Source organism: Ctenopharyngodon idella, chromosome 15 (genome assembly GCF_019924925.1).
Source record: "Ctenopharyngodon idella isolate HZGC_01 chromosome 15, HZGC01, whole genome shotgun sequence".
NCBI lineage: Eukaryota > Metazoa > Chordata > Actinopteri > Cypriniformes > Xenocyprididae > Ctenopharyngodon > Ctenopharyngodon idella.
This window is the reverse complement of record NC_067234.1, coordinates 37,410,065-37,434,611: the sequence shown is the minus strand read 5'-3', so window position 1 is coordinate 37,434,611 and position 24,547 is coordinate 37,410,065. Positions and strand designations below refer to the sequence as shown.

The 24,547-nt window shown below is 35.0% G+C and overlaps 1 protein-coding gene across 3 annotated transcripts in view; it reads right to left on the bottom strand.

Annotated features, from left to right (window-relative positions):
* The window catches only part of fgf12b (fibroblast growth factor 12b), a 52,723-nt gene that overhangs the window by 25,055 nt on the left and 3,121 nt on the right, over nt 1–24,547 (bottom strand). Inside the window, exon 1 of one of the 3 annotated variants that reach the window (XM_051861901.1) lies at nt 16,939–17,167. The exons of 1 other annotated variant lie outside the window; for it this stretch is intronic. In XM_051861901.1, coding sequence (XP_051717861.1) covers nt 16,939–17,044 — 106 coding nt within the window. In that variant the 5' untranslated portion in view covers nt 17,045–17,167. Of the gene's footprint in view, nt 1–10,759; nt 11,150–16,938; nt 17,168–24,547 lie in introns of those variants that run through there. One more of the 3 variants, XM_051861902.1, reaches the window with a different exon arrangement.

Below are 24,547 nucleotides of genomic sequence, written 5' to 3'. Positions count from 1 at the left end.
ACACTATATTTTTGTCTGATGCGTCCCGACGATCATTGTCGTTTACGAATCACCACAACACCCTACACTAAAACATGCTGGGTTAAAAATGGACAAACCCAGCGGTTGGGTTAAATGTTTGCCCAACCTGCTGGGTAGTTTTATTTAACTCAACTATTGTTTAAAAATGACTATATTGCTTGCTTAAAATGAACCCAAAATAGTTTGGAAATTATTATGAGTCTGATTTTTAATTTCCAACATATTTTGGGTTCATTTTAAGCCAGCCATGGCTGCGTCAAAACATCCCAGCCGCTGGGTTTGTCCATTTTTAACCCAACTTGGGTTGTTTTTAACCCAACATTTGGAGTGTACGGATCTTTCCAAAAATCGGGCTGATATTGTATAGCCTGAACCTGGCATTATAAGTACTTACAAGTTGAAAAATTTAACTATTCACTCCAAAAAAAAAAAAAATGCTGGGTTCAAAAAATATCCAAGTTGGGTTTAAAATGGACAAACCCAGCAAATGGGTTGTTTTAACCTGGCAGTTGGGTTAAATGTTTAACCAACCTGCTGGGTAGTTTTATTTAACTCAACTATTGTTTAAAAATGACTATATTGCTTGCTTAAAATGAAATTAACATTTATTAATATGTTTAATGAATAATAATTAAATAATAAACATTTATTAAATTGCTTATTAATAAATGTTCCTTATTGTTTCCTCTAGTAAATTGTGTCTGATTTTTAAATTCCAGCCTATTTTGGGTTCATTTTAAGCCTGTCATGGCTGGGTCAAAACAACCCAAATGTTGGGTTTGTCCATATTTAACCCAACTTGTGTTGTTTTTAACCCAGCATTTTTAGAGACAGATCTGAACCCAGCATTATAAGTACTTACAAGTCAAAAAATGTAACTATTCACTCTAAAAAATGTTGGGTTAAAATGGACAAACTCAGCGAATCGGTTGTTTTGACCTGGCGGTTGGGTTAAATGTTTGACCAACCTGCTGGGTAGTTTTATTTAACCCAACTATTGTTTAAAAATGACTAAATGGCTGGCTTAAAATGAACCCAAAATAGGTCTGAAATTAAAAATCAGACACATAATTACTAGAGGAAACAATAATAATCAAAAGGTGAATATTTATTAATAAGCAATTTAATAAATGTTTATTGTTTAATTATTATTCATTAAACATATTAATAAATGTTCATTTATTAAACATATTAATACATATTCATTTCCAACATATTTTAGTTAACAATAGTTGGGTTAAATAAAACTACCCAGCATTTAACCCAACCACTGGGTTTGTCCATTTTTAACTTGGGTTGTTTTTAACCCAGCATTTTTAGAGTGTACTACACTTAGAAAAAGGTTCAGTGGGGTTCTATATAGAACTCTAGGGTTCTTGACTCTATTTAAAAAGAATTAAAATATATTAATTAAAAGTAAATCCTGCTTTGAATCAATGTATATTGTAAAAAGTACTGCACAAATATTAACTTTACTGCATAATCGCATTGCATTCTGGTATTGCCTAATCTGGAAATGACACTGATAATGCTGCATTAGAATTGAGCCAAAGGGCAGTATTATTAAACTCTTTTGGAACAGGCTTTGCACTCTATGATGCCTATAAAAGCGCAGTCTAGTTAGGCAGCTCACTAGGTTACCGGTTCTATGCTGCCAGTTAGTGGTGAGCAGCGTGAATCGCAGCCTCCATCACCATCCACTAAACAACAGCATCAGCTCCACAAATAAACACTACAGAGAGAGCGCGATGAATGTTTCATGTGTGCGAGTGTGTATTTGCGTGATGCAATCGTTTATTCTGAGAGCCTGCATCATTTATGAGCATCTTCAAACCTCTCTGCCTGCACTCACATCTGTACCTCTCTCACATCCACATGCAGCTTTAAAACCTTCACTATCCAACAACAACAGAATCTCCACGCAAACATCAACATTCACTCAAACTGATCTGAGACTATAAATACAGGCGATGGAACTCCTTGATTAGAGCAAGGCATGTTACTATTTGTATCCATAGCAACCAAAGAATTCTTTATGTTTCATGTATAGTGCAGCGCCTTTGATCTCCCACAGCACATATAATCTTGAATTCCGTTCTTTATGACACCATCATGCTGTATTATTTTTTGTTATTTTGATTAAAAAGAGAGAGTGTCTGGATCATCTCCACTAGGTGGCAGTAAAACAGCATCTGACTACCTACTAAACATCCTGATCCAGTGCTTCACTCTCAGCAAGATTTTTTTTTTTTACGTAAGAAATTAATACTTTTATTCATCAAGGATGCATTAAATTGATCAAAAGTGACAGTAAAGACACTTATAATGTTACAAAAGATTTATATTTCAAATGAATGCTGTTCTTTTGAACTTGGCACATTTAATGTCCAACAACAAATATTTTAACAAAATGTATATTTTAGTCAGAATTATTGTGCTCCTGTTCTGTTGCTCTCTGTCTACGGTGACGCTCGTTCACTGAAGTCTGTGAAGTTTAGTGGAGATTTGCTCGCTGAAGGTTCATCTACTCCTGACAGCAAAATGGAAATATTTTTTTGCATGACTTTCTAACATTTACAGATGGAGAATATACATGTGAAATGTAGGTAATGCACTGATGAAAACACACGCAAGTATCTGTCAGAGCATCTGACGGGGTAAACTATACGAGTTAAAGGGACAGTTCACCCAAAAATGAAAATTATCCCATGATTTTCTCACCCTCAAGCCATCCTAGGTGTATATCTTCTTTCAGACAAACACAATCAGAGTTATATTTAAAAATATCCTGGCTCTTCCAAGCTTTATAATGGGAGTGAATGGGGGACGAGATTTTGAAGCAAAAAAAAAAAAAAGTGCATCAATCCATCATAAAAGTAATCCATACGACTCCAGGACGTTAATAAAGGCCTTCTGAAGCGAAGCGATGCGTTTTTGTAAGAAAAATATCCATATTTATAACTTTTTTAAACTAGAATCACTGGCTTCTGTATGCGAGTCGATTCCGGCTTAAGAGTGACCTCTGACCCGACACATGATGTACTGACGAACACAGAAGCACAAAACAAAACACCAGTCACGGATTAGAAGTCTAAAAGGAGAATTTTTAAAGAGAAATGTTGGAGGAGCTTGAGTTTGTTGCCCAGCCGTTTGTTTGAACCGCGAGAGGCGTCTACTCTCACCTAAGCTTACGCTACTCCTACATCCTACGTCATACGTCAGGGTCAGAGGTCACTCTTCCACTGGAACTAGACTTGAGTATAGCCATTATTGTAAGCCAGTGATTATAGTTTATAAAGTTATAATTATGGATATTTTTTTTACAAAAACCCATCTCTTCACTTCAGAAGGTCTTTGTTAACCCCCTGGAGCTGTATGGATTATTTTTATGATGGATGGATGTGCTTTTTTGGGCTTCAAAATCTCGGCCCCCATTCACTCCCATTATAAAGCTTGGAAGAGCCAGAATATATTTTAATGTAACTCCAATTGTGTTCATTAGAAAGAACATAGTCATATACACCTAGGATGGCTTGGGTGTGAGTAAATCATGGGATAATTTTCATTTTTTTGGTTAACTAAGCCCTTATATCTTACAAGTTATATTGAAGCCTTTATATAAAGCACATCTCATATTTAGGACAAATTGGATTATGAAGTGCAGCAGATCAGTCTGTGTCCTATATGTGTAGGCCTATATATGTTTTTATACCTTATAAAACAAACAACTAAACCAAAAACATTTGGCTTTATCTGATGTATTGAATTGTCTGTAGAATGTCTTTTTGTAGTAACCAAAAAAAAAAAAGTCAGGGTAACTTCATCTAGCATGCATGACAAAGATGAGGATTTGTTAAATTTGCAAAAATTACTTGTGATAGTTAGAATGGGTTGAAAATTCAAAACAAACCAGTACTCTTTCACACCATATGCCGTTTTTTCTTTAGGCAAAAAGTACATCTTATAACAGTCATTAGAGCTGTGCGATTAATCATTAAAAGATTGTGATCCCGATTCAAACACCCACACAATCTTATTCCAAAATTCATCTCCGTCTATTAAACCTTTGACAAGTACGAGCACAGTGAACATTCGTGCGTTGGCGCCGCCGTTGATCCAGAGACAAACAGTCTTTCAACCACACAGTATCATTATTTCTGTCTTACAAATATTCAAATGATCACACAAGTACTGGGATAAAAGTTTATAGTTCAGATATAAACACTGACGTCTACAGTAGTGATCAAAATGGAGCAAATCGCCTTCTGAAAATAACTTGGTAGTAACGTCAAATAAAGATTGTATTCATTACATCGTTACACCAGTAGGTGGCGACAAGTGACTGTTAAAAATGTATGTCATTGAATCATTCATTCAAGAGATTCATTTAAAAACACTGATTCATCCAGTAATGAAACAAGTATTTATGAGTGAGTCATTGAATCATTCACTTAAACCGATTTTAAGTTTAAGCCATTAAATATTTTTGCATTGAAGAAAACTGAATTTTTAATGACAAAACTATTTTGCTCTACGCACTAAAAAAAAAGCTATTTATCATATTTGTGGTAGGGCTAGTGGGTAAGTTAAAACCTTGACAGGGCAAACAGAAAAAAAATACTTAAATGTTGAGCACTAACTGCCTTTTACAAATATGCAAATGCTAAACAACAGCCATAAAGAAGCTAAACAAGCTCAAACAGAGACCATGTAAAAATGGAATACTTATTCCTAAACACAGCTCGAATAGCAATGCATTCAACACTCTTCTCTATGCAATAATCGTGCAGATTAATGTCACAACATGCACTGCTGGAATAACAACAGCAGCACTGCACTCCTCATGCACATTTCAAAATGCACCCTGGAAGCAAGGGTCGCCATGGTAACTTCACACGGCTGACGTCACGGTCACGCAATGGCACCCCTGCAGTGACACCACAACTTTGAGGAGAGAATAGTTGCCATTGTAATGCAAAGTGTTGGGAAGTACTGTAGCTATGGCAACACATCAGTATGGGAAACGTGATTGGATAATGCAGGTGTGTTTGAGAGCGTCTGCAGTGTGTGTTCCGATATGACGAGTGACATGACAGAACTATTAACCAAACGCCCTACAGCATCTATCGCCCTCACAGCGCTTAAACTATGACTGCAAGAAAAAAAAATCAAGGTCAGGTTGCTATAAATAACCGGATTCATGAATTATTTCTGCCAGAACATCACTGACGATGTGTCTCTAGTCAACGCCTAAACAAGTACACTAAAAAACATGGAGCTCACACACGTACAAATATTGTTGCAAAATTAACCCAGACACAACCGTCACGCGGTTTCCATGGCAACAAAGACATGGATTTTGTCTTGGTGATGATGCAGCTCATTCAAAATCACAACTCTTTCTGATGACATTGTGTGTGATTTGTGATCTTTAGCACACATCGGTGTGACTCTGGTTTATTTATGACGTGCAGATCAGCATTCAAATCCCTCCTCGACGGTGTATGACACTGATGGCAACATAACAGCATCATCTTATGCTTTTATAGTAGCTATAGTACTAATATGAATAATTATCTTTAATGATTTGAGAGAGTTCAGTCAGAAAGTGTGGGATCTGTAAATCAGCAGCTCTGTTTATAATGGCAGCAGTAATTGGATATAGTGTGTGTGTGTGTGTGTGTGTGTGTGTGTGTGTGTGTAGTTTGGTTATTGATTTAAAACTGGGCCAGCTTCCAAATGCATTGCTGGAATCTGTGATCAGGCTCAGAGACACTGGCGAGATCCCACAATGCACCTGTGGAAGAACAACAATAGAGCCCAAAAATTCTGATTTTAATCCAATTCAACCAGTTTCAAAAGCCAGAAATCTGTTCATGAAGGAACGAGCGCACCTGTAAAGACTGTGAAATTATAAATTGAATTTTATCGGACGATTTACATGGTAAATGCATCTCCACCTCTCAGACAAAACATTCAGAATTAGGGATGCAAAATTCTGGGAATTTTCAAAGTTGGAAACTTTCCATGGGGATTAACGGGAATAAACTGGAAATTGTAGGTTAGCCTATAACAGGGAACTTAAATGTAGTTGGAAAAAAAAAACATCTTGTAGCATAATCTTGGTTAAAACAACCAGATGTTATGCAAATTCCCTGTGCATTCCTCAATCACATGAACACAGCACACTACTTACTGCAGAGCTATTGAGGCCACACCCCTGAATCTGATTTTTCACAATTTTTTATGGGACATTTTTTTGGGGATCACAGGAAATATGTTTATTTTATTCAACATTCATGCTTTTTTCACAAATCAAAATCAATTTTTAAGCAAAGGTCTGCTTATGACGATACAAAATGTTTATATTTATGTTTGTATATGAATTCCCATAAATTCCCAGTATAAGTCTCTGGTGTCTCCAGAATGTGTCTGTGAAGTTTCAGCTCAAAATACCCCACAGATCATTTATTATAGCTTGTCAAATTTGCCCCTATTTGGGTGTGAGCAAAAACACGCCGTTTTTGTGTGTGTCCCTTTAAATGCAAATGAGCTGCTGCTCCAGAGGAGGGCGGAGCTTTAACAGCTCACGCTTCAGTTGTTCAACAACAACAAAGCTGGAGAATCTCACGCAGCCAAAATGAGGATTGTCAGTAACGGTGTTCAGCCTTACATTGTTCAACCAAGTCGACACTGATGGAGAGACTCAGGAAGAAGTTACAACTTTTAGAATGAAACTGGACGTTTCTGAATGGTTAGTGGATAAATTTATGTAGTTGCTGTGGAGTTGATTCAACTCATCCACTAGCGTGTGCCGTCATGTTAATCTTTTGTGCAAATCCAGCGTGGAATTGACCCTCGTTTGTGAAGCAGTCTGGTGTAAAATGACGGCATGATAACAACACTCTACTACAACAACTCTTCCTCTTCTCTAAAGCAGCCCAACATGGCCTCACCCCCTTTGTTGTGTGTTCTCAGGGGCGGGGTTTATGTAAATTTTAGAGTTGTCACAATCCAGGAAGAAGCTTGTTGTAGTCCCTACCAGCCATTTGTTGTAGTTCTTAAACAGCGATTTCTGTAAAAGAAAATATCTCTCTTTGCATTGAACTTTGAGCGTCGTAACTTTGCAGATGTTGTTTATGGTCAAACAGCAACATTACACACTAACTAAAGTTAAAAAAGTCAAATCATAATCAACCACCCCTTTAAGTTTCCAAAATTTCTCCAGCTTAACTTCCCATGGAAAGTTTCTGGAAATTTTCTGCCCCTTTGCAACCCTATTCAGAACTAGATGAGTACAAATTATACAAACACAATAGGGATAAGAAAACCTTAAAGTTGCAATGAAACGGAGGTAGTGACAGTTATGTGAAGTACATCCGAGTGTAATGCATTTGCAAAAAAGAAAAACTGTTGGTCAGGGATTTGGTTCAATGTAACAGTTTTTGTTTGGATTTTGGATGCGTTACCAGAGAGAAGTCTGTTGTTTCACTGGAAGAGCCACAATTTAAAAAAAATATATTTTTGAAGTTGTAAATGAAGCAAAGATTATTGGAGTATGTTTTACAAAAACATACTATTTCAGTATTTCTACTTCAAAATTTCATGTTTAATTCAATCCATTTCTTTGTAAATATTTGTGAAATTTACTAGCAACTTCTGAGTGAAAAAAGGAAACCCTACATCATTTTTTCAGTGTAGAGCACAACAGCCGGGTCTGGAAGTAAAACTCCCTTCATTTTCTAAAAAATGAATTCATTTTTTAACAATCATTTATAAACCTTTAAAGACAGCCCTACTGTAAGCTACGATGGTATTTGCTTCTGTTGAAGCCATTGGTCAGCATTATTTCAACTTAGTTTTAAAATAATCATGTTTAACAGTGGAATCCTTGGTGAAAAACTACATTACCCATGATGCTGTACAGAAAATCCACCAATCAGAGAGTCGAAACAAGCAAAAAGTTTGTAGTTTTGTGATTCACCTTGTATCTGATTGGTTTGGTTCATTGCTTATAAAGCTTTAATGAAGACTTTTTTGAAATCCCTATGGGAGAAATGAATGGAAAAACTACTTCCGGATCCAGCGGCGCTGAGCCTGATCTGGCACTCATGCACTCTATTGAGAGTTTATTCAGGTTTGCTCTGCGTAAGAAGCAGGTCTCAGTCAGATCACGTCATAGCTCATGTCTCAGTCAGATATCGGACATCACTGCTGTAGTGCACGTGAAGCTCCGGAGAACAAATGTGGCTGAACGCATGTTTCAGCACCACGGACAGCAGGGAAACCTTCCTTTCCTTTGCTTTTTAATGTGACCGAAACATGTTTGCAGCATGTATAGAGTCTGTCAGAGATAAACTTGATTTAATTTTACTTTTAAAACACTCTTATTTGAGAAAGTTAGGGCAAATTCACAGTGTGTGCACTCAATTCAAAAGGTTTTAGAGATGATTAGTATTTTTATTTGATCCTTAAAGTCAGCATGAAATGAAAATTTACCCTATCTATTTTCCAAATGGATGTTGTATGTATATTATTGTGAACGCTTCATTCATGTATTTGTTTCATTTTTTGATCTTTTCATCAAAACATTGGGAACAGATCAATCCAATCCAATTAAACAAACAATACACAAATATTTGTATTAAGTAGTGGTTATCCAAAACAAATTACATACATGTATAATATAAATGGGATCCAGTGGATCTCCAGGCTTTTCTTGCATTATGAGCCACCATCAACAAAACAGTAAAGGTCGTGTGCATGACATAACAAGACCCCTGCCTGCTCTACAAGAACAACATTACTGCTCAACTAAAGTTGCCAAAGATCACATGGAAGGGCCAGAAAACAATATTCAGTGGAGTAAAAAACAAGTTGAAGTGTCTTACCATCAGAGACTGAACTATGAGTTACATGTCATTCCAGAAAACATGAAGGTGTCAGTCTCTAAACTGAAGTGGGTACAGCAGCGACACCACCACTATAAACTATGGAAAACCATTTCTGGCACATCAGGAAAAGAATCATGCTTTGATAAATTATAATTTACTTAGTCATAATTAAGAGGTAAAAAGTCAAAATTATGACATAGAAAGCCAAAATTATGAGATGAAAAGTTGAAATTAAGTTGAAAAGATTTTTGTCATAATGACATCACATTATGACATACTAAACCGAAATGATGACATACTAAATCATATTTATGAGATGAAAGTCATAATTATGACTTACTAAGTCAAAATTATGAGATAAAAAGTCAAAATTATGACTTAAAGTTGAAATTATTATGACATAAAAATATAAAAGTCCTAATTTCGAATTTCTCATAATTTTGATTTTTTTTTTTTTTTCAAAATGACATCAAATTATGACATACTAAATCTAAATTATGACATACTAAATCATATTTATGATGAAAAGTTGTAATTATGACATACTGAGTCAAAATTATGACTTGAAATTATGACAAAATTCATAGTAGAAAGTCATGATTTTGACTTTTTTTTGTCATATTGACATCAAATTATGACATACTAAGTTAAAATTTTAATATGAAAAGTTGAAATCATGACATAAAATCATACTTATGATTAATTATTATAAACTATGGAAAACCATTTCTGGCACATCAGGAAAAGAATCATGCTTTGGTAAATTATAATTTACTTAGTCATAATTAAGAGGAAATTATGACATAGAAAGCCAAAATTATGAGATGAAAAGCTGAAATTATGACTTAAAAAGTTGAAATGATCCAAAATGAGTCATAATTTTGACTTTTTATCTCAATTTTGACTTTTTTATCATAAAGACCACATTATGACATACTAAGTCGAAATTATGACATACTAAATCAAAATTATGAGATGAAAAGTCGAGATTATGACTTCAAGTTGAAATTCTGACAAAAATCAATTGACAGAAAGTCTACATTTTGACTTTTTATCTTATAAGTTTTACTTTTTTGTTATAATGACTTCAAATTATGACATACTAAATATAAAATTATGACATACTATAAACTATATGATGAAAGTTTGTCACAATTACAACTTTTCATCATAAATATGATTTAGTATGTCATAATTTAGACTTAGTATGTCATAACTTAGATTTAATATGTCAAAATTATGACTTGAGCCAAAATTTACTTAAAAAGTTGCAATTATGACATAAAATTCATAGTTATGATAGAAAGTCATAACTTTGATTTTTTTGGCATATTGACATCAAATTACGAAGTTGAAAAATTATGACATAAAAAGGCATAATTATGACATACCAAGTCATGATAATTATAGCATAAAAAGCATAGAAATTCATAATTTAAGAAAGTCATAATTTCATATTTTTTTTATGCCACTTATGATGTCTTAATTATGAAATTGACTTTTATGACATAATTATTATTCTTTATGTCATTATTAAGATTTACCAAAACACTAGTAAAGTACAAGTAATTTTTTAATGTATTTATACATACAAAATTAACACCAGAAGTTAGCTAAATCTGACAAGGATGTCCTCAAAGGTAAAATAATATGAGTTATAGCCTAATAATAGATCAAATTAATTCATAAAAGTAAATAATGCTCTTTGTTTTTAAATTCTTGATTAGTTTAATATAGAATTGTATGTTCCCATTTAGACGTGTGTGTGTGTGTGTGTGTGTGTGTGTGTGTGTGTGTGTGTGTGTGTGTGTGTGTGTGTTGTGCTTGTTCCTGCAGTGTCTCACCGGTGTCGGTGCTGTTCGGTTCGGTTCTCTGCGCACACAGACACCGCAGCATGTGCGCTCCTTTCTGCCGGAGCAGCCGCGCAATCCTCATCGCAAAATCCCGCCACAGTCCCGCGATCTGACCGTTCACAGAGGCGCCTTCATCATCATCCTCATCATCATGAAGGTTTCACGCGCTCCGGCGCCGCAGACAAAAGACTTCCACGCGCTACAGCATCCGACACATCCTTCACACGGTAACAGACACGCGCCGAGCGACAATAACCGTTAATCCTCCCGTTGAGCATCGTGATGAGCTAATGGCCGTTATTCATCTCGTTATTTTGCGTGGGGCGCGAGGGAAGACGCTGAACGCCACACTGGCGCGTAGTCGTGGGCGGTGACGTAACGGGGGGCTCGCTGACGTCACGTGCAGGGGTTCGTTGAAAGGGAAAGCTACATTCCTGAGGACATCTCGTTGACATAAATTGTTTTTAAATTAGGCTAATTACATTCTATACCCTCACAGAAACCTTATTAGATTTTAATTAAGACATAATAATAACATTGATGTTCCTTGGAGATGTTCCTGTTTAAACAGGTTTTTACTAGTTAAAAATACATTAAATGACTGATTGATAGTTTAGGCTTTTTTTGTCTGATATGAGATGTACAAAAATGTAAATTTATGAATACATTTGGCAGATGTTTTTATTCAAAGCCACTTTAATTGCATTCAAGGTAATTGTTAAACTGAAGAAAACAACACACAATCTTTTAATTAATTCTAATATGACTTTAGCAGCTGTTTTAGGCGCTCAGAGACTAATAGGAAAGTGTCTGCAGAGGTAAATCTGGTTTTAGACACATGGGGGCAGCAGAACCCACGAGAAACACCTCGCGCGCGCGCGCCACACACACACACACACACACACACACACCAGCGTCATCCCAACGGTTCTCCTGTGACGCGCGTGGATTCACCCGCTATTTACTTACTTCATCTAAATAGACCACAGTTATGTTTCATGGACAAAAATACACTGCCATTACAATATACCTCGATTTTTGTATTTTTTTAGATTTATATTGTTTACGTTGTAATACCCATGTCAAGAACACACACACACACACACACACACACAGTAATTTACAAGGTGAGGAAATATTTGTGTGAAGGGCTTGAAATGAGAAAACACAGCTGGACACACAGATAATCACACACACAAAATATGAATTAATAACCTGCTGAGTGATAAGATGAATGATAACACGACCTGCTGGTGCGCACAGCGCTCTTTTTCACTACAATGTCAAATTATGGAGAAAAACATGAACATGTAAGAGCTTAATTTCCTTTAGGAACTATTAAAGTGTTTCTAGATGAACTCATGGAAACACATTAATATAATATTCCACCACAAAATCTAACTGGTAATAATAATAATGCAGCCTATTTTAGGACCATTGAGGTTTTATATATATATGGGCCATTCTACAGAATTGGTGCAAACTGCTTTCCCACAACCAAAAAAAAAAAAAAAAACACATTTAAAAAGCATTTAAGTATTCAAATTTTAGATGTTAACTAAGATCCTTATATTATCTATTGAATCCCACAATAATATGGCTGAGACTGATTTTAAAAACACTTCTACATTTCTACATGTCCCTCCCTCTCATAGCCTCTCTTTCATAGTAGTTTTTTGCAATTAAGCAAACGTTTTTGAGTGTTATTTGATAAAATTTAGTTTTTCTGTGTGTACAACTGTTCAGAACTGTGCTAACTAACCATGTGCTGATTAGCATCTTTGAGCTAGGCTCAAAAGTATCTAAAATTGTCACTACCGAAACAGTCAAGACCGAAACATGTGGTGAAGTTTTGGTGGTGACATAATTTTTTGAGTGTTATTCCATAAAATTTAGTTTTTATTATGTACAACTGTTCAGAACTGTGCTAGTTAACCATGTGCTGATTAGTATCTTTGAACTAGGCTCAAAAGTATCGAAAATTGTCACTACCAAAACAGTCGGTACACATAAGGGAACACATAATCATTTATATGGGGAAAATTAACAAAATTTTAGTACAGTTATGCAAATCATTAGTATTTTAATGTTTTAGTATGTGAGTTAAAATCCTGTAATGTGATGTGGTCACTACCAACACATTACTGTCACTAACGAAAATGTGCAGTCACGACCGAAACATGGGATGTTTTGTCAAAAATAAAGTATGTTGAATTATCAACTGAGATGTTATTATAGTGTTTGGTTCAATGTATATTCAAACTAATGAATCCTTAACTTTGAAATCAGTATGATAAACTTTATGCCTTTTACAAAGAAAAATTAGATTCAAAATACAACAAATATCATAAATTACACTTGAAATATTGTTAAAATTGTAATTGTTATTGATTTACCTGTGAACTTTTTTTTAAAAAATAGCAAAAAAAATAAGGTAGATGTAAACAAAATCTTAATAGGTCAATGTGACCCTTCTTATTAAATTATTTATTATTGTGTTTCTGTAGTGACAAATTTGGGGAGAGGAAAAATATTTCAAAACTTTCTGAAAATACAATATGAGAATTAACTGCACAATTACTTGTGGATATTATTTTTCAAGATATTTCCAACTCTTTGTACCAATTCTGTAGAATGGCCCATATATATATATATATATATATATATATATATATCAGCATATATTAAATGCAGTACAATAAAAAACTATGATGATGTATAAATACATTGCAAGTAAAAAATACATCATTTGTTTTTCATAATGAGAATCAAGAGAGAGATTAAAGATTGAACTGTAAATGGGTCTAAAAGTAGACTTCATTTTCTTTCATTTTTTTTTTTTTTTTTTTTTGTGGTAAAATATGACATTCTTGAGCATTTTTTGTTGTTGTTGTTGTCAGATTTATGTCAGACCCGTGTAAGTAAGTTCATACACTAAGAAGTGAAGCAAGGACAGAAAGAGAGAGAAGGAAGAACAGAGATTAAAGAATGGTGTGAGAAACTGGAGAGTGGAATTGATATATTTAATAGATTATTTTTGTACAGTGTTGAGCTTCTTTTACAGTTGCCATTTGCAGAGAGCAACACACACACACGCTAATCCACACAGACACACACAAATCCCCTCTTCATCATCACCATCATCATCATCATTAGCAGTAGGTATTTCGGTCTGTTGTGTTCATGTTTACTGCATCGCATTGCTGTGCAAATACGCAGATCAGATCTGAGATCACATGAAACGACAGTAAGAGTGATACGTTCAGTGCGGGACGGTCAGACAACACACAACACAATAATAGCATCACTGCTAAAAATGACAGTACTGATGAAACAATCTGACATTTCACAGACTCTTTTATCAGATGTGACTTGACTGCTCTTATTCCAGGCGGTGACTCTAGTGCATCTTGGGAGCGTGTTAATTTAGCACAAGAGCTGAACTCTCAGCAAGATCCAAACTAAACTTGTCTTTGAATTCAACAGCTTTTATGCAAAGTGTATGAAAATTACAAAATTATAGGATAAAAATGACTGACTGATGGACGGACAAATAGAATGATAGAGTGATAGATAGATAGATAGATAGATAGATAGATAGATAGATAGATAGATAGATAGACACAGATAGGCAGATAGACAGACAGACAGACAGACAGATAGATAGATAGATAGATAGATAGATAGATAGATAGATAGATAGATAGATAGACCATAGATAGATGATAGACAGACAGACAGACAGATAGATAGATAGATAGATAGATAGATAGATAGACAGATAAATAAATAGATAGATAGATAGACAGAGAGAGAGATAGATAGATTGACAGACAGATAGAGACAGATTGACAGACAGATATACGTATAGATAGACAGAGACAGATAGATAGATAGATAGATAGATAGATAGACAGATAGATAGATAGTATATATGTTTAAACACTGCGGTATCAAATGTTCAGACATGTTCTAATTTGTTACACTGTTAATTTAAGTTTAAGTTATGTTATAATATTTGATAGTTATAATATTTGATCATATTTTCTTCTATTATACAGATGTTTTTATTATTGTTATATATATATATATATATATATATATATATATATATATATATATATATATATATATATATATATATATGCTTTGGCAAGATTGTATTATTTACAGTCATGCCAATAAAGCAATTTTGAATTGAATTGAATTGATAGACAGACAGATAGACAGTAGATAGATAGATAGATAGATAGATAGACAGACCATAGATAGATGATAGACAGACAAACAGATAGATAGACAGATAGACACAGATAGATAGATAAATAATAGATAGACAGACAGACAGACAGATAGATAGACAGATAGGCAGATAGATAGATAGACAGACAGATAGGCAGACAGACAGACAGACAGAGATAGACAGATAGATTGACAGACAGATAAATAAATAGATAGATAGATAGATGGATGGACAGATAGAATGATGGAACTATAGATAGATGAGAGCTTTTCGCACTTGAACCCGTTAACCCCGGGTCAATCTAAACCCCAGGTAAACAGAATCATGTTTCACACTGCTCATAATTTACCCAGGGTTAACAATTAATCCTGGGTATTCATAAACTGACGTTGCTTATTTGCATATTCGCAGCGTCAATAAACGCAGCATGTGACTTGTTTACACAGCTCTAGCATTGCGGATCCTCAAATTGTCGATTGCACTATCAAGTTTATACTGAATGGACATTTCGGACTATAAAGGTAAATGAAAAAGTCTCTTCTTCACTCAGATTGTCGTGTTTTCTGTCAGGATTTGACATTTTTCCTCTCAAACGCTGAATTTACTGTTTATATACAATGTCAGTGTTTCCGTGACCGTCCAAAGCAGGCCAATACGATTATGTGATTGGTTGTCTGTTGCTAAGCGTCTACATTCTAACACTGCATCGTTTACCACTGTACATGTTTGGCACCGCAATGTGTGGTTAACACAGCATAACCCTGGGTAAAAAGAGATGCTAACCCCGCTTCTAAATTACAAGTGTGTATCATTCCTTTACCCGGGGTTAAAAGTGGTGTTTAGAACGATGATAACCCGCGGTTAAGCGCAGTGTGGTATTCAACCACTCAGTTCAGTTATTTAAAACAGCACAATCACTTGCAGAATGTAACAATGTGCCATGATATTAATAACTGTAACATGGGTGTAACTAATTACTATCTATAGACAGACAGACAGATCATGAATCAACCCTCGTAGGGTTTAGATGTACAACCTTTAAGATCCTAAAACCATTCAAACCATTCAGCTCAGATATTTAAAACAGCACAATCACTTCCAGAATGTGACAATGTGTCATGATATTAATAACTGTAACATGGGTTACAGTAACTATTAACACACCAGATAACTCAGCTCTGCTCATACCAAACTTTATATTTAATGTATCATTCACAGACAGGCTTACTAATTAGTCCATCAACTTTCAACATGAAACAGCACTCACATTTCAAAACACATTAAACATGTGATCTACACTCCTGCTCGGTAAGAAGTCTCTTCTGCTCAGCAAGGCTGCATTTATTTGATCAAAAAATGCAGTAAAAACAGTGAAATATTATTATAATTTAATCTATGTGAATATATGTTAAAATGTAATTTATTTTCAGCATCTTCAGTGTCACATGATCCTTCAGAAATCATTCTAATACGATTTGCTGCTCAAGAAACATTGAAACAAGAAACTGATACATTTTATTTTTCAGAATTCTTTGATCAATAAAAAGTAACAGCATTTATTTGAAATAGAATCTTTTGTAACATTATGAATCTCAACTGTCACTTTTGATAAATTTAATGCATCCTTGCTGTAAACAAAACACACTTTTGAACGGTGGTGTATTTCTGAGAGAAACAGAAAGTGATGTGGGGCAGAACATGAGTTTATCCAGCAGGATTTCATCAGACCGTTATTGTAATGCTGTGATATTATTAACATAATTTTTTCACCCGCACAGTCTTAATTACATCAGCGTGCAGCGCTCATCAAGGTCCATTTTGATGAAAGTTTTTGCATTAGAATGATGTGCACCCAAATTAAAACATTGATCAAGAGAGTAAATAGGATCAAAGAAGTGCTTATAACAGATGAGCACTAATGACTGACCAGGTTCAGTGCTGATGGTCTTCGCCGGTCCTTCTTCCTCATCCTCATCCTCTCCTTTACTGCCATGAGACAGCAGCCGGCGGAACAGACTGCAGTAACGTGTCATGGTCTTTCACACACGTTTGAGTGTGTATGAACCACACCGGTCAGACCTGTAAATGTGTGTGTCTGATCTATCCAAAAGTGTTTCAGTCGTGTCTCTCTTTCTGCCCGCCTGTGTCTCTCTCTGTATGTAAAACACTGTCATCCAATGAGTGACTGTCTGTGCGCCCCTGATATTTGCCTGTGCAAATGTGTGTGTGTGTTAGAAGGGGTGTGCCTGTCTGTAATAGAGACGTGTGTGTCATGCAGTTAATGTATGTGTGTGTGAGTGGTTCAGAATGCAACACTAATGCACTGCTTACTGCATACTTTGCAGTGTATACTGTATCACTCTTAGAATAAAAGGTTCCATTTAGAATCTTGAAGGATTCCGTTTGGCTCTTCATATGTAGAAGCTTTTAGGGGTTCCATCATTAAATTAATTAATTTTGTTTTTTATATTTTATGAATTAAACAGCTCATAAACATACTTTATCACTAGAATATATTTAAATAAACCAATTAAAGGTGAAAGTATCATGCAATAATTTCAATAATTAGAAATGTATTCTTATTAAAGCTACTAAAGTTATTCAGTCAAGAGCAGAGAGTAATTAACTGGTTTTCTTTTGTTGTTTGATTCATATTAACAGCAGATACAGCAGTAGGTACTGTATATAACGCTTTAATACACAGATATAATACACACATGCGATTTCTTTACCTGCTGTTTATGTTCACAGACATAACTTTGTGTGTTTTTGACAGTTTAAATGCAATAAGACATGAAAGAGAACTTAGTTTAATACTCACAGGACGTTGTGTCTGATAGACAGCTTTCTGTGCGCGTGATTCGGATGTGTGCGCTCAGAAAACCATATATCAGAAGTTTAAACTGATATTGCTTTATAACGTATGCAAACTTTCATGATGATGAAGAACTGCAATGTCATGTGAGTGAGAATAGAGATGATAATGAAAATCAAACAGATGTTTTGTTAGTGTTTGGCAGAGTATCCGAGGCACGAGCTGTAAGGCTCCGCCCTCTTTTGGAAAGGGGGCGGGGAGCAGCAGCTCATTTGCATTTAAAGATACATGCACGAAATCAACATGTTTTTCCTTCCACTCAAAAATCTATCTATCTATCTATCTGTATGTTTCATTTGTGAAGTACTAAAATAAGCAAAACTAAATAAACTAAAAGTAAAACTTAAAAACAATACATATTTAAATAATAATAATAATAAACACGACCAAAACACAGAATAAAAATTACTAAAAATTCAACTAAAATTAATATATAAACAGAAATGTAATTCAAAATATTAACAAAAACTAAAGTAATATATCAATGATACAATAACACTGCCTCCAACACACACAGACTCATGTCTCTAACTACAAACTATCAAAAACAATTAAGAGAGTCTGTAAGAAACCCCGGCAAAACGGGATCGGTGCTTCCCGCATGCGTAATAGAGCCGCCGGCGTCTATTCTGAGAGCGTAAGTTGGTGTTACTGAGAGTGAGAGCTATTTATAATGCTGTTTACAGACTCAAAGTGCTGTGCATGAGGATTCTTTTATAACACACACACACACACCAGAGAGCCTGACTGCACAAGAGAGTTGAGGTTAAACACAGCTGTAATGTGTGCGGTCATGGAACAGAATTTGTAATTGTGTCTGTGTGCAAAATCCAACTGTTAATGGAGGTTTGTGTTGTAGTAGTCGCTGTTGTTGACCAGCAGGGGGCTCCTGCAGTCTGAACTCAGGTTCAATAGTGTGTAAAACAGTATATGCAACAATAAATATTTCACACAGTACCGTGAAATAAAAGGGGGAAAGGACAGCAGTACATCTTCAGATGTAAAAGTCCGGTTTAAATATTTTATTTTGCATTTTTAATCCAATTTTGCATAGAAATACACTTTCTGGGTGAATCTTACAAAACATTAAATGTTTTAAGAAAATATATATTGTATAATAAAGATGCAGCCTACTTTAGGACCATTTTATTTTATTTTGGGGTTTTTAAAACAGGAGCACAAAAAGCAGCTACATATTTTCCAGTTTATGGGACCGTTTGAGTCACAAATAGGAAATATGAATTACTTGAAACGACATAAAAACCCCATAGACTGACAGAATCCCCACAAATGTTGTCAACTAGTCAAACATAGACTCTACTGCTAAAATGTTAAAGGTTTGTGAGTTCCCAGCATGCATTTCAGCATGAATAAAACATGTTGTTACTGTTACAGCATTTTTGTGTCGCTGTTTGCTGCCTTCTTCGTTGTTTTGTCATTATTTTTAGTTATTTAGTTATTTGTCAAGTGTTAATGAGCAACCTTAAAAAACTATATCAAATAGTGTCCTATAAATCTGCTGACATCAATTTTGGCCAGGCTGTCATACAAAGAAATTATGAAAGCATGCAAAAATATGAGAGAACCAACTAAATATTAATAACTGATTTTGCTGTAGTCAATCTATGCTTTTTCCTGTGAGCTTATTTTGCCTTTTTTTGCCAAATAATTTAGTCAGATAAATACCTTAACCAAGTTTAGTGTTTGTTCTTTCCTCATATTTAAAATATTTAAAAAAATCTAAAATATTTCCCTCATATTTTGATCGTTTAATCATTGTATACACACACACACACACACACACACACATTCATCTCAACGGCTGCAAACCCTCAGAGGTACGAGACCTGCATGCTGCCATGATAACGGATGGTTTTCTCCTTACAGCTTCTTGCTCTAAGGAGCACATTAAGCAGGATCGTTCTGGGACACACAGCTGTAACACAACACTACAGGACTGTTTTATAGCAACACCCTGTCCAAACCAGCATCTGAGTGTTGACTGCTTTTCCTGTACTCGCTGAAAGTGAAAATGCTGCACATATCTGCGTTTACAAGCACCCAAATAATGTTTAAAATTGACTAATCTACAATCTAAAATCAAATTGGTTTCATTCAAATCGAGGAAAATTAGTGCATGTAAACATATGACTCAGTCACAGCCAATTGGAACATTTAGTCATGTGACTTTTTCTTGGCTAGTGATTGGACATTGCACACAATCAGTACAATATAGGTATACACACCCACGCATGATAAAATTGATAAAATAAAGCTTCCCTTTTGTGTAAGTACAATCATGTTCTATGTGTGTATGAAAATGCATAAATGTGTTCATGTTGAATTGGTGCTGTTGGTTTGGTGTTATTGATGAGAAATGTCATTGTGTTCGTGAACTCTGTGACACGGCGAGGTCGTGTGATTGAACGGATCTTGTTTACGGCGTGTCATCATGTGAGAGCTGGTATTTAAGGCTTTTCACCACATCTATTTGTATACTGTGTGTGTGTGTGTGTGTGTGTGTGAGAGAGAGAGGGACAGATCAGAGATGACACTGGCCTAAATCAAACACACTTCCATCTAACCAAGGTTATGAGGCCACAACACACACACACACACACACACAAATCAATGATTTCATTACCGACCATTAATCACACACACAGAAAAATGGAGGACATGAAGAAATGTGAAGAGAGATTCAACAGTCTCAGAGAATCACTCCATTTTCTGTGTAGATAGATAGATAGATAGATGATATAGCCGCTGTTTCAGAGACAGCAGTTGTCATGTATAGGTATGAAACAGCTTCGAAAACAGTCTTTTCAACCACAGTATCGCTATTTCTGTCTTACAATCCTTCAAATGATCACAGAAGTACTGGGATAAAAGTTTAAAGTTTGGATATAAACACTGATGTCTACAGAAACGATCAAAATAAAGCAAATCACCTTTTGAAAGTAACTTGATGCTTCAAATAATGATTGTATCGATTACATCATTAGTGACGGTTTAAAAAATGTATTTGTCATTGGATCATTCACTCAAGAGATTCGTTCAAAAACGCTGATTCATCCAGTAATGAAATAAGTATTTATGAGTGAGTCATTGAATCAATCACTCAAGAGATTTGTTCAAAAATGCTGATTCATCCAGTAATGAAATAAGTGAAGTATTTATGTGTGAGTCATTGAATCATTCACTCAAGAGATTCGTTCAAAAACGCTGATTCATCCAGTAATGAAATAAGTGAAGTATTTATGTGTGAGTCATTGAATCATTCATTCAAGCCAATTTTTAAAAAAAGAATTCATTCAAATTAATTAAATATTTTCAAATAGACTGCAGCAAATTACATTTTGTCAGAACCTCTAGTAAATTACATATTATTTTGTTTAGTCGTTTGTTCAGAATTATCTGAGAATCGTATGGAAGCTTGTTTCCGCCACTGAATAAAAAAAAGGTAATTGCGACTTTTTATCTCACAATACTGACTTTTTTTCTCAGAATTGTGAGTTTATATCTCGCAATTCAGTCTTTTTTCCTCAGAACTGGACTTTATAACTCACAGTTGCGTGTTATAAAGTCAGAATTGCGAGATATAAACTCACAATTGTGAGGGAAAAAAAGAATTGTGATGGAAACAAGCTTCGATAGAATCGTGAATCATGAACTCTATTTGAAACAAAAAATCACAATTCTCAGTTTATCCAAAATCATGCAGCTCTAATAGATAGATAGATAGATAGAATGAAAGATAGATATGCAGACAGATAGATAAATAGATAGAATGAAAGATAGCTAGAATGAGATAGATATGCAGATAGATAGATAGATAGACCTCTTTGACAATGCTCTAGATACATGTTTCATTTTTACGAGACAATGTTTGTATTGCATGTGTCTCTGATGCATCAGCAGCAGTAAATCATTCTGATGGAGGTTCTCTCTTTCTCTCTCTCTCTTTCTGTCTGTCTGTCTCACTGTACACTGCCACCTGCTGTTAGAACAAACACACCATATCAAACACCCAAATATCTCTACAAAACAGTCTAAAATATACACTAGCATTCAAAAGTCTGGAGTCAGTAAGATTTGTTTTGAAAGAAATGAATACTTTCATTCATCAAGGCTGCATTAAACTGATCAAAAGTGACTAAAGACAAAAGATTTCTATTTCAACATTGATAATAATCAGAAATGTTTCTTGAGTATCAAATCATCATATTAGAATGATTTCTGAAGGATCATGTGACACTGAAGACTGGAGTAATGATGCTTTGATCACAGGAATAAATTAGTTTACTATATATTCACATAGAAAACAGTTATTGTTTAAATACTTTATAATTTAAAATCACAGAATTTCCATTTTTACTGTAGTTTTTTTGATAAATAACATTAAACATTAAATAAACATTAGATCAAATCAAACTTTTAAACGGTAGTGTATATATATATATATATATATATATATATATATAAAACAGGATTGCTAGTTGTGCATAAATGACACACTGCACCTTTAAAATCCCCAAGAGATGGAAAACAAAGTGCTCTCGGGTGACCCACCATTTCCCAGCATTCACCTGTACTAGGATGAATCATTAGCAGCAGCACACAAACAGCCTGTGTTATCCTGTACACACTCATCTAAAGCCTCTGTTTAGCCATGATTTTCTTTCAGCCCTCAATAAACTCTGATCCACTTCTGAGCATACTGTGATTAAGAACCACTGACTTCGACAGAAAGAGACCATCTGACTAACATATAAAGTGCTTGAGCTAGTTTATTTGCTACTAAGTGCATTAATCGACAGATTTCATGTGCTGATGCTCATTGCAGCAGACTGCGAATTCTTCCTGTCAAAGTGGGTGTTTTTTTTGGCTGGAATAAACTGCAATGTGGACCAGACATTATATATCAGTCTCAGACTCCCTAAATTTAACATTCACCCTCTGATCTTAACTGAAACCAAGGAGCTCGGAAGAACCATTCAGACTGCAAAAGAATATATTGACACTGATACACTCCTCCAGGTGGATATACTGAGAGACAGACAGCATGTGTGTGAGTGAGACGGTGTTTAACTTTGTTGTCTCGTCATCTGACAGACAGAGACAAAATCAATTGCGAGCATCACCCGTCTAACTATCAGTTTACACACACACAACAACAGATACGCCACCAAACATGCCTTCTGATGACACTGATTGTTATGTTTGTGTAAAGGTATTTGGACACCTACATTTCTTTGAATATCATTGAATTAGATATCGCATTAGACAAAATATCAAATACTATTTACTGTAATGATAAACAAGCACATTTTCCAAGCAAGATAAGATAACTGTTTGGTTTGAAATGCTACAACAATAGATGAGCATGAAGGCAGGTGGTTAGTGGAACATGTTCATAGTAAATGTGATGAACTACACCTGTGTGAACTTGGTCAACACAATTGCTAATTGTGTTAAGTACGCCAACAGAGTTGTATGAATACATAGAATTCAAAAAACAGTAGGTGAATGGATGACCTACTACTTCCGTCAAGATTCATACGTATTTGATGGACACTTTACTATCCCATGAGGCCACAGGACAGGGTTTGTGAATTCACGTGACAGTAACAACAAAATGGCGGATGAAGTACATCCGAATTTCATTAGGTGCATCCCTAATACGTTCTATTTATGCAGTGTTCTATCACGTTTTCTATATTAGTGCGAGTATGTGTTCACACTGAAAAATAGTACGCTTTAAATACACAGATGATGTACTTAACCAAAAAAACGAAGTATGGAATGTTGGACACTTCATGCACTCAACTGTCGCAGCTTTAATTACGTAGCGGAGGGGGAGGAGCTATCAGACTCCAATGTTGAACATAATGTTGAATAACAAAATAACCTTATAAAATTCATACGCGACTACATGGTTGAGTACATAGTGCTTAAGTACATAGTTTATATGTGCATAATGTACAGTGCCTTATTTGGGACGCAATTATTCATACTACCCATATTCTGCTAGCACTTTGTTTTACAGTCCTTTTTCGCATGTATATACTATATACTTATCGTAGTAATCACAATAACTGGGTAATAACTAGGTACTAGTCCTGGAACCTACCCCTAAACCTAATCTTAACCCATGTAGTTACCTTATATTATTCAGTACATTGAAAGTGCACGTACACGTATTGTACAATAAAGTGCAACCCATATTCTATATACTATTTATAAAACGGTTAGTTCCTGTCCTTGATTCCGCTTCACCCAACGGTTCTGTGTATTACACAACACCCTTAGCAACCACTCTTAGCAATGTAAACTGTCTGTTCTCAATTGATATTGTTCATTGAAGCTTACTGTCTTATGTAGAAGAGTATTGTGAGAAAGAGGTTGAGTGAGCGAGTTTATTACCTGCATTCAGATTTAGCATTTTCCTTCAGGTCAGTCCTATGTTCCTAATAAAAAATCTGTTTAAATGTCCGATGTACTATCTTGTCCTTTTAACAGTTAAAGGGTTTTCCCATGACTGACAGCGCTAGTCAAAGCATTTCATCTTGTTCTGCGTTCACAACTATTCAGTCTTTTCAGTGTAAAAGTCTTCACTACTGACTGACACACTCATAAAGACAGTCTTTGCCGCCATCTA